Below are 12,107 nucleotides of genomic sequence, written 5' to 3'. Positions count from 1 at the left end.
GGATGCATTCTCTATAAATTCTTAGCAGACTTAACACTAGACAACAGGATAACAACCATACATTTAAACTAGCACTTCCCAATTACACACAAATTAATAATTTAAGAGATCTCGATTCAGAGCTCCACTGCCACGGGAAAAATAAGCCCAATCATACATCATTCTTATAGCAGCTAATTGGGCATGGAATGAGCTGGCTCTGGTGGTAAATGGTAAATAATAAATATAGGATATCAAATGCTATATGTAGATAGACAAGGTAACTTGCTTCCCACTAAAATTAAAAATAAAAAAAAAAAGTCAGCCATTTATCTGACCAGTGTCATGGAGATGTGCCTTCACAAACACACCTCTGATTTCATGTACCCACAACGCATGAAAAACTTATTAGCAAGCATCAAATTTAAAGATGTGTATGCATATGTACACATGTATATGTATATATATATATATCTAAGTGTACACAGAGAACCTAATGGTGCTCTGCACTGATGTTGAGATCTAATGACCTCAAGGCTCTCCACTCTTCTTCCATTTCTAATAGCACACTTAGATATTTAACTCTTCTCTATGGCCCCTACAAACAAAAAGAAAGCCCTTCGGAGTTCTTCTGGCTGACGCTGAAGGAACTTGTCAGCCCACAAAGGGATATGGTGAGATCCAAAACTGAGCTCTTTGTAGTGGAAAAGAAAAGTCTTTAGCCAATTGGAAGGGACTTCTGATGGAAATGTTATGATTTTCCTTTTCCAGCAGATTAACTGAGGGAAGAGTTTAATGTATTGTTTCATTCCGTATCTACTGGCAACTAATATTCAGCCATAATTCATTCTCTGGATATTGTTGAGTCAAAGCTTTTCTCCTTCATGCAAATAGCATCACACATTTGGTGTTGATAATGTGGAGGGATTTGGCCAGAATTCAAAGTAATCTAAGGATCCAAACTCATGAAACTGATTATTTTTCAAATCTCATATTTTCTGAGATGAACTGGAGCTCACGTTCCCTCACATCCTCCTGCATGCTTGTAGCCTTAGAAAATATCTGGTTCATTTTTCAAACGGTCTGAATTTCTGATCACGGGGATTAGAATTTTCTGCTTTGTACTTCATTTTTGTCATTCAAAATTGCCCCGCAACCCTCAGTCTCTGGATGCTGAGGAATACTGCAGACACCACGGTGCTGGGTACTGCAGGAGCTGCCTCTGCGAGAACTGCCCGAGCTTCTCCTGGCAGTGCGAGGCTGCTGGGGGCTGTGCATGCGGCAGCCGCTGTGCCATGGGCTACGTGCAGAACTGTAGGGCCCTCACCAGACTGAGATGATGGAACCAGGGCAGCAGCTTTGGTGGCAGAACATTCAAACAAGTAAGGATGCGAAAACATGGCAACATCTCTGTGTAAATCATTTGTCAAAAGTTGCCTCATTTTGTCTTTGGTAAAAACAAAGATACATGTGTGACAGGCCTCAGATTTTATTTTGACCAACATACAGCCTACACACAGCCCTCAGCTTCCAAATGAGCATTGTAGGAATTAAAAAGTTGAAGCCGTATCTGGAAACAGAGGATCATCCAAAGATACAGAAACAAACAGCCCTGGAACCTGCTGGCCTGGTGTTTTGTTCCCCAGCCCACAGTCTGATGCCACACTGCAGCAGAAATGCCGAGTCATGGCCTGAACCAGTGATTGAGCACCTGGTGGGCAGGCAGGGCCAACCCAGGGGAGCTCAGGTGCACGCAATGCACCAGTGATTGGAAGGGGAGGAGCCAGGAGCCACCCCTCCCAGAGCTCATTTAAGGGTTGGCAGTGGAAGCAGGAGGATCTCTCTGGAGATCCCTGCCTGCTGGAGGTCCTCTAAAGGTAAGCAGTTTTTCTTTGCCCTACAGCTGCTGCATTTGGGCTTGTTATTAATTGCTACAGCCTGGGATTGTGCCACCCTGCTACTACTGCTATACTTTCCATCACGTTATAGAATTACAGCGTTACACACACCTCAGCTGTTAGCTGTTCTGCGCTTTCTGTAAGCAGAGTTAATTTAAACTGGCCTGATGGTTTGATGGAGGGGTATCTCTGAAGGCTTCTTCAAAGCCAAAACCAATAATCCTGTCTATATAGTGTAGCTTGTTGTTTTTTTTAATGAGAGTAAATTCATTAGTAATAATTTACGTGAAACGTTAAAAAAAAATATTGAGGATAATACTCATGAAGACTTGTAATGTTAAATGGAAATAAATAGACATTTTCACTCCCCACGAGCAACTGAACAGAAAACCCACATGGATGAAACAAAACCATATCATTTGCTTTGGAAAGACAGCTTAAGATTCCCACATCTTAACTCAAACTTTTTTTTTATTAAAGTATGAATGCATTTATGCTGCAGAATAGTTTACATACATTGTAAAGCAATAAGCGTATTTTCAAGGCCCTCCTCAGTATGTCTCCATGCTCAGTCTACATGCTTTAACACTGGACTTGCACATATGCACTCACATACAAACATATAAACCCATAAAACACAGTGAGCTATCTGCTTCAATTTGCTTTCTTTTAAGGCTTCTGTAAGGTGCCCCAGTGCCCCTAACAGTACCAAAATTACAAATAGCATTGTATAAAGGAGCAGCATTAGTTGCAAAGTATTGATCTGCTCTTGGCCTTAAAAAATATTAAGTGAAACAAGTTTTTCCTTTTATCTGAGTTTTATTAAACATCTGCATTTAAGAAAGGCATGACTCTTTATATCTGTGAACAAGGAAAGGTATGAGAATCTTAAAATGAGCTTCTCAACCAGAACAGTTATTTAAATCTAGCTCCTACTGGACCATTTCCTTTGATTTTTATGGTAATGCAGCCCTGGCTTCCTGACTAGGAAGCACCAGCTCCATCCAGCCAGGGCCAACAGAACACAGAGTTGAGGCTACCATCTTCATACCACTTCAGACCTGAGGTTGATGAGAAGTCACAGTTCAAACACTGACAACAGACCCAAGAGTCCCTCAACTCTTTAACAGTGGGCCACTCACTTGGGCAGCAAAATAAGGGCTCAAAAATGCCCGGATAAGGGTGCTGGCTTGCTGTACTCCTAGCCACTGTGGGAGTTTGGCCCACCCTTTTTGGTATCCTGCAGTCTGCAACTACTGGTGCTGATGAAAGAGGTGGCAGCAGGTATATTAAGAAAACAGGTACAATGAATAAAATAAAGGATAGCATATGATATAATGTGTACATACAAGCATCTTTTTTCATTCTTTAATCCGTGAAATGTGAACTAACTGCAGAATGCTAGGCCACTAGTCTAAAAGGCTATGTATGGCTGTCTTAGCCTATGTATGATCAAATTATTTTTGTGATGCATCACAGAGAGAGATTCTTTAGGAGCCATTAGGGCTTTCCAGGTCTACTTGGTCTTCTGCATCATCATCCCCCAGCTAGGAACACCAGAGGAGCAACCAATAATATTGCCTATCCAGTCTTTTAAGATAAACAGGAATGACTCTACTTCGCAGTGTGCACCTGAACTATAGAGATGAGAAAGAGGCAGCAATGAGTGGGTGCAAGACATCTGGGGCAAAAGAGGGGGAAGCTTTTTTCTCATGTTTACAACAGCAGCAGGTTTCAATGTAACGTAATTACTTTAATGATGCATATCTTTAGGTACCAAATTACTCTCTTGATTTAAAAAGCTAGTCAGCCAAGGGTTTGGCAGTCTTTCTGTTCCCCAGTTTCAACTGTTGCTTATTCATCTATCAGCTCTGATTCCCTAGGCCGTTTTTGCCTTTGCTGAATCATGAATGAGTTCAGTCAGCCATCATCAGATTCAAATCCATGAGACACTTCCTCTGATGAACTATTCCTGTGGATCCGGCCATCACTTTTCATGCTGTGAAAAGTCTTCTTAAAGGCCTCCATCATGGCGTGAGCCAACTTCTTGGCCTCCAGCTTGCTCTCACACTCTACAGCATGGCAGTCCATCTGGTAGGACAAGTCATCGTTGATCTCCCTATAGACCCAAGCAAAGATGTTTGGGCTGATGTTGTGGTCAGCAGTGCAGTAGGCGATACGTGCTACCTGAAAGGTATCCATGTGGACTGTTGCCTCGCCTTTGAGGTCTAGATGATGCAGCCAGACTTGGAAAGGGCGAATTTCCAGAAGAGCATTAGCTGGGTAAATATCCTCCCTGGCAAGTGTGTGCTTCTTCCATAATTCAATGACTGGTTTCTCTGTGCAGCCTGACAAAAATTGCATCCCTGTGGTGGAAACTTTACCCAAATATGTAACCTGCAGAGAAGAGCAAAGATAGGTGAAACACAGGCACTAGATTCCAGTGTTGCTTCCTGCTACCCCGGGGAACTTTCTTTTGCCTGGAAAATAAAAGCAACTCACTTCCCAAACTTCCCTGTAACCTCATCGCTTCATTAAAAAACTTCAAACTGGTTGTCAGGCATTTTTTTCTTCAAATGATTTCACCATTCAAATTCCAACATTAAAAGTGTTCAGTCTCCAAGTTTCAAGGGATTGCCCTCTCTTCAGGTCACCTGTAAAAGCTCAGGTTGAAAGCCCATGCCCCTAAGCTTGTATTAGCAGGAGCAGGCCTCAGGTAGCTGGGATGCTAGCCACTTTTTTTTTTTCATTTTATTTTATACTATTTTCAGATTATTTATTCATATCATTTTCAGACACTAATAGTAGAGATCAGAAGAGCACCGACACAGCAGAAGACTTAATTAAAACTATTTAAATGTTTGTTTTCTTTACTGCTTCCACTATTTCTACTTAAGTATTAAGCCAGGAATAGCTCAAAACTGTTCGAGACTCTGTCTTTGAAAAGGGCTGAGCTACAGGGCTAAGACATTGCCTACACTGATTTAAGAAAATAAGTTGTTAAGAAAGAATAATAATAATCTAGCAGTAAAGGCAAGAAGATGTGATTAAGCTAGATTTCTGTACAGCTATTTTGCTTACTTCTTTTATCTAATCCACACAAAAAAAGCAGTAGTTTTCATGCCTGTGCCCTATTTCATTCACTAAAAGTCAAAGTTACTGAGTGGTCCCTATCAAAATGCCATATTAAGTCTGTAGAAAAAAAAAATTCCCTTAACTCTCCTCAGCTGCTAAAGAAGTATTATTCCACTCACAGCTGAATAGAAGGCTACTTAATCTGGGAAAAGAGATTTCCTCCAGAAAAAGAGTAATACTATAGAAACACGATTACACAGGTTATTCTCCTTATTGCTATTGTTAGAATGCTGCATTTATGAACAAATATATGAAAGCAGAATTAGTTCTAAATTATCTCTTGCAGCAGTTACTGTTTGAGGTAGAATATGGTGCATTTCATGATGCCTTATAATATCAAGTGCATTTTACTCAAGGTGATTGGGGAAGAAGTAATCACACGCGCTTTCCAAGCTTATTTCTTCAAAACATTGTATTAAGTACACAGCATCAGTATTTTATTTTTTACATGCTTTAAAAAGATTAAAAGAAAGAAATACAAGTTTGAAAACACCAAAAATCCACAAGGAATACAAATTTTGTGTTCCACACAAACAAGATTTTCCACAAAAATAATATTTTGCTGCTAGTTTCATTGGTTTTCTTAAGCTCAGAGACCTAAATTAAGTCATAATTAAGGAATAAGCTTACAAAACAGTACTGCAAGTCCATGTGGCTTAAACACTCCTGCCAAAAAAGCAATTTCATAGCATTGACATTTCAAAATAAGAAGTCTTATTCTTTGTCTATAAATATTGTTCCTCTGCATTGGGAATATTTTAAATCTTGTATGGCTTTATAATTTTTGGCACAGTGGGAACCACACCAGCTAGAGCAGTTAGCAAGGCAAGACCTACCAGAGTTTTGTTTTGTTTTATTTTATTAGTGATGAGAGATGAGTTCCCTGAAGTACTGTACGGTAACATAAGAGAAAACCTCAGAGCTTGTAATGCCAACTGAACATGTACAAAGAGCACATAAAAGACCAAAGAGTACGCAGCTGCAACATACTGTGGGGTAGTCTGACATACATCCACAGTCATGCTCCTTTGAAAAGATGGAGATCAATGTGCAGCTTTGCATGTTCACAGGTACTCAGCGTATCCTCCAAAGGTTTGCTCAGTACCACTTCATATTTGCAAGCAAGATAGCAAAAGGCTAACACGTGCTGCAAGTTAATTGTGCATCTGGGGTCAGATTCAAAGCCCACTGCAGCAATAGAATTCCTTCACAGACTTCAAGGAGATTTGCACAAAGCCCTTAAACCCTGAGGAAAGGAGAATTAGCCTCCTGTTCACGCACTCTGTCACTGCCCAAACGCTGCTCTGAATGCATGGCTGAAGGAGAGGTGCTGCCACTGCTGCAACGTTTGTGCCCTAGAGAAGACCAGGATTGCTTGGAGTATGCAGACAGGAACACCTCAGAGTTGAACCCAAAACCTGAGGCCCAGCAGAGAAGGGCTGCATCAAGAGGCAGATACCACAGCATGCTGGCAGTGATACCCAGGCAATGCTCAGGGCACCACCAGCAGCAGAGGCTGCTCCTCCCCCTGCTGCCAACTGCACCCTGACAGCTACCAACTCCCATGTGGGCTGCCCAGCTCTGGTGTTAAAAAGTAATTCCTTAAATAAAGTTATTAGATGAAGAAAAGTGGTGAATTACTCTGGATGCACACACTAGGGGCAAAGCAGCTGGTGAGAAGGATGGGGTGATGGCTCACTTACCAAAATGGACTTAACAGTCTTACTGTCCCCAGTGTGCCATGGCATGACGGTGTAGCAGCATTTGGAAAGTTGCTTCCTTACACAACACATTGCATCCTCATTATATACAATCATTTTCCTCTGAGGACACATTCATAAATACTTATGCTTAGACAATACATTGAGGCATTCACAAAGTTAAAAAAAAGGAAAAAGAAAAAGGAAGGAAGGGAACGGAAGAGCCTATCAGTGCCACTGTGTTAACCTTAAGGAACACAAGTATCTCATATTGTATCTTCTTCCAGGGGAAGAAATATATTTCCTTATGGTTCTTGCAGTCCTCGGTTTGTGCATCTCATTTTTCCAAGGGATTCCTGGAAGATCCAATTCCCTGTGGATGCCCTGTGCATCTTAAAAATTATCTATATTCTTTCCATCCTCTCTGCGAAAACTGGCACTTTCCATCAGATCTTTCTCTTGCAGGCAATCCACTGCCACCCAACACAACACCGAATACTTGTGGTTTCAGCACTTCTGAGCTTGCAAACATTCAAACCTTGAGGAAAAGCCAAGATGCTCTGAAGAGCTCCTTATTTTGCCCTAGAGACTTGCCAACACTGATGTCAGTATCTGACAAAACTGTCCTCAGTGGAATAACACCATGCCTTGGCCTTTCATAACAGCCACAGACACATAAAGATGCTTCATGTCAACATACATGATGTGTCTTCCATTCCCTATGATGGACACATAAAACCATGGAGAATTTTGATGTTGTTTTAAATGTCTTCAGTCCAGTAAAATATAGTCAAAATATGCTTTAATAACTAGGCTTGACAAAGCCTAATTACAAACCCTAAAAAGACCAAAGGAGCAGCTGACAGAAATCTTCACTACTATCACAGTCTGATGTCAAATGTAATAAGGACTTTTCAATTTTCAGACACAGTTCCTTTCTTCATAATTGAGCACATATTGTTTACCTTCAGCTCGTCTGAGAAAAGAACAGCTCAGCTCCTATACATACCAAGCACAGCTCCATAGCACCATGCAGCTGATGGCCCACTGGGCACAAAAAGCTCCACATTATCAGTTGGTTCTGCCATAAATTTTTCTTCACCTGAGCTCCAGAAATCAAGTAGCCCAATTTCCTTTTCTCCCTCTGTCCCCCATCCCCAGTCTGTCAATTAAGATTGTTCCAGGAAAGTGGATCCAAGCTGTAAAGAGGTATAATTATTACATTACGCAGGGGCAGATGCTCTCTTGGCACAGGAGTTTGGCATGGGAACATGGACGCACACAGGACTCCAGGAGCTCTCATTCAAGACTGTGATCAAAAAGTCATACAGAAAATGAACTACTTGATTATTTAATATATCTTATTTCCTCGACATCAGACAACAAGCGCCTTGTTAACACAGTTAACAAAGAAAATGAAAAAAAAATATTGAAATGAAGCACTGGACTTGAGCCATCAGTTATTTACCCTGCGTATCTGCAATCACCAAAGTCCAGGCTCTGATATGAAGTACAGTATTTGTTACCGAAACAGCACCATCACAGAGTGTAACAGCAGCAGAAAGAAGGTTAATGATCCTGAGTGGCTGATCCCACAGAGGCAGTGGCTGGCCCTGGGAGAGGAAAAGGAAAGCCAGCTGGGATACTACAACAGCCCTGAAGAAGCTGGAATCTTAATTGATCTCAGCGCTGGTGACTCTCTCCCCCACCATATGGCTATCTTTCCTATCATCATCTCTGGATGCTTAGATATCTCTGGATTCTCTCTATTCTCCCACAGTCCTGGTGCAGCCTGGCAGGACTGACCATGATGTCTGCCAGAGCTATAGTGACAGGGAAACAGTACAGCATCGGGAAGGCCAGCCAGGAGACAAGGCATTGCTGCAGTGGGAGCATGCAGCAAGCACCCAATGCTCTCCCTGTGCTTTCACAGTACCTTCATCAACCACCACCAGCGCAGCGCTAGAGCACTCGCTGCCAGCCAACGTCCCATGGCCTGGCCTGGCCTGGCCCAGCCCTGCTTGCGCGTGGGCAGCGACTGCTTCAGGCCAGCAGTGCAGGGATGTAGAGCCAAAGAGCACTTTTTGGCTCTGGAGAAAAAATAAAAATATCCCAGACATTCCACTGGGTCACTAAGCAAATATTGTGATCTGCATTCAAGCAACGTTTGCTCAAGACCCAAAAAGCTAACTCAGTTAAGGGGAGAAAAAAGGCTGCACAGTTTGCTCTGCCTGACGCGGCTGCTTTGCCCACACAGAGGCCTTCCAGGCAAAGCTTTCACAGCACAAACATGGGGCCTTTGTGGGAACTGCTGGGCTCCACAGAAACGCTCCGTAAGTGCAGTGGCTCACAGATACGTGTGAAGAAGCGTTTTATTTTAGAGAAGCAGTTCAGAGGGAGAGCAGATTGAGCTGGGCAACCATCTAATGGAAAATAACCATTGCCTGATGGCTGCCCTTCAGTTTAGGAGGGAGAGGAACTGCCACCCTTCGCTAACATCAGATCTTGCTGAGGAACAAAAATGCAGCTCTAGAAGAAGAAGGGAACACCCTTCTTCTGGGGAGGGAGCTGCCAGCCAGGCTTCCCATGGTGGTATATTGGGTGAGCAGCAGGAACACCAAGCTCCAAAGAGCCGAGCACCCATGGGGCTCAAGCCCTAATTCCTACCACTGCATGAAGGCAAGGAGGGAATGGTGATGGTTGATAAATTTCATGTTTGGTAAATAAATGTGCTGGAAAAGATTTACTTTTTACACCTTAATTGGAATCAATTGAGAGGAATCAAACAAAAAAAAAGCAAACTGGCTCCACAAGCCAAATAGCCAGTATAGGATAAAGAAGGCAGCAAGTGAGCTCTCCTTTGGACACACAACCCTGAGAAATGCAGCAGTCTGATCTTTTCACCTTGTATTACACCAGACTGCTGCTCAGTGAGTTTCTTTATAAACTATCCGGGATATAAAATTACTGTCCTCAATAAGAACAGACTATTACGTTCTGTCCAACTGGCAAAACCCAGTTAACCAAGCCCAAAGACAACCTCAGGCAGAGCCAGCTCTGCATCCTCCACAGCACCGCTCCCTGCAGCCACCCATTAACAACAAAGGGATATTCTTTTGCATTTCATTTTCCACTGGACAGGAAACTCTTTTTGTGGTTTGGCTTGTGGAGATGAGTCTGAAATGAAATCAAGTGGAACTAGCAAGCTGAAATTAGCTTGTACTCAGAGACACTTGGGTCCCAGTGTGAGTGAATACCGCACTATCTAAAAGTCAAGGAATCACACAAATTCTAACAGCAATTTAAAATAGTTGCAGTGCTAGACATAAATGAATGAACAAGATCATAAGGAACCTCAGCAGGATGGCTGGACACCCAAATGTACAAGATTATGACTGCTTTTATTCTGAATTATTTTTCATCTCGATATTTAGATCACTTTCCTCTTTCGACTCCTCTCCTTGCCTCACATAACTTCCCTTATCTATGCTCAGTCACTATTGGGTAGAAATCCTTTCTTGGATACCCCAGGTCTTTTCCTGCTGTCTTCAGGAGACTTCTCAGGGTGAGGAGAAGCGATAAGGAAGCAGCCAGGGAAGCAAGAAAAAAACCAACCCGTACTCCAGTTACTACTGACAATTACTTGGACAACCCTTCAGACAAAATCCTTCCAAAACTATCCCTTCTCATTTCAAAATTGAAATTCTTTGAGAAGATTGAATTCTTAGAAAGTCTTAGAAATTCTTAGAAATTAGAGAAAATTGAATTCTTTGAGAAGACTCTTCTGCTAGGAGAATGTGGCGTAAGTTTGTATGAGAATAATCTCCCCCAATACAGGACCTCATTTATTTTCATGCTTAAATTACATCATTACATCTTTTCTTACACATTATTTATAATATTTATCAAGGATGGAAATCAGATTAAGCAACTCATCATGTTTCAGAAAGCTTTTCGGTCCTAGCTTCCTCACAGCTGTTATCTTGTAACAGAGGGAAGGAGCACATGGGTACAAGCTGGTTGCTTTCATTTTTTTCCCTTTCCAGCTCACTGAAAGCTCATGTTGGCATCAGTCCTACGAAAACCTCCAATTGTATTTAATGGAGCATGCAAAGGATGAGTACAGGAACGGCTGTATAATGTGGGCCACTGCTTCCACTAAGGCATGTTCACTTTATATACTCTCCAACACTTTGGATACTGAAGTACTCCCAGAAAGCCAGGAGAAGTGCATGTTTTTCAGGATCTTTTATGGTTAAGAGATTTGTTCTTAGGGTTCCGTTCTTTGAGCATTACCCATGAGATCTTTGTATTTCCCCTTTAGTTCTTCCTTTCAAAAGAAGATGCCAAGTAATAAAAATGAGCAAAACCCATGTTACTAAGATACTGATTTCTTGAGACCAAATAGCTCAACTGTGCTTGCTTTTTGGCACAGCTTAACAACACCTGAAATTAAGAGCAAAAGGGAAAGGAGCCAGCTGAAGATGATTACAGATTGTTTTTGTATTTCAAGAAGTGTTAGGCCTATATTGAAGGAGAAACAGGGATTAAAAAATAAATTAAAACTAAACCATTTCAGCTCTTCCTCCCACTGAGTGTTGCAAGACCAGTAAAATCGGGAAAAAAGCAAAAAACAAAAACAAAACCCAAGCACAGTAATCACAAAACAAACCACAAAGACACAAAAGAGTCCCAGAAATGGCAGCTCTTGTTCCTTCTGCTATCCTCCCCATACTGTAAATGCATTCCCCCCAAGAAAAAAGGAGACCACAGAAATATTAACTGCCATATAAACACAACTATACCCACATCTTCAAAGTCTCCTATAAAAGAACAGAATTATTAGTTTTACATCTCCTCCATGTATCACTATGTGAAATGAGCTTCATGACTTAACAAAGAGATTTTTTTCTAGCACTCAAAATTTACAGCATCTCCAGGAAAAGTTTTATTCCAAAGCTGCCAAAGTAATACACTACACTGTACAGCCTACACTGGGCTGCAGCCCTTACACTGAAACAACGAGAAGCAGACTTTGCATATTTCAACAGAATAATAAGCACTAAATATGTTATTAAAAGATAATACAGTTAAATGGCTCTTTTTATTGCTAAGTGAGTCTTCAGATAAATACACCTGATTCATTTATATTTGTTTGATCAAATTCCATTCTGGGGGCATAACAACCCAGGCTGTGTAAAGACAAAAAGAATACAACATCATTGCCTCTAAGTGGTTTAAGACATCATGTTACCATCTAACCAGCAATGTCCCACTTAACAATGCAGCGTTATGTTAGCAGACTAAACAAAGATTTAAAAAAACCAAACACGTCCCATAGAGTAAGTATAGGCCTAGAAGATCATGATGCCATACCAAATTAAATTCATTTCAA

The 12,107-nt window shown here is 41.5% G+C and overlaps 1 protein-coding gene across 2 annotated transcripts in view; it reads right to left on the bottom strand.

The window, feature by feature from the left end:
• Window positions 1–2,279: 2,279 nt before the first annotated feature.
• Window positions 2,280–12,107, bottom strand: part of PID1 (phosphotyrosine interaction domain containing 1) — a 78,926-nt gene continuing 69,098 nt past the window's right edge. For both annotated transcript variants that reach the window (XM_042820755.1, XM_042820756.1), the window contains exon 3: window positions 2,280–4,274. In XM_042820755.1, coding sequence (XP_042676689.1) covers window positions 3,798–4,274 — 477 coding nt within the window. In that variant the 3' untranslated portion in view covers window positions 2,280–3,797. The remainder of the gene's footprint in view (window positions 4,275–12,107) is intronic.

This window comes from Centrocercus urophasianus, unplaced genomic scaffold (genome assembly GCF_019232065.1).
Source record: "Centrocercus urophasianus isolate 14NV4802_14NV808 unplaced genomic scaffold, USGS_Curo_1.0 seq_19, whole genome shotgun sequence".
Taxonomy (NCBI): Eukaryota; Metazoa; Chordata; class Aves; order Galliformes; family Phasianidae; genus Centrocercus; species Centrocercus urophasianus.
The sequence above is the reverse complement of the archived record's forward strand: the minus strand, read 5'-3'. Positions and strand labels throughout refer to the sequence as shown.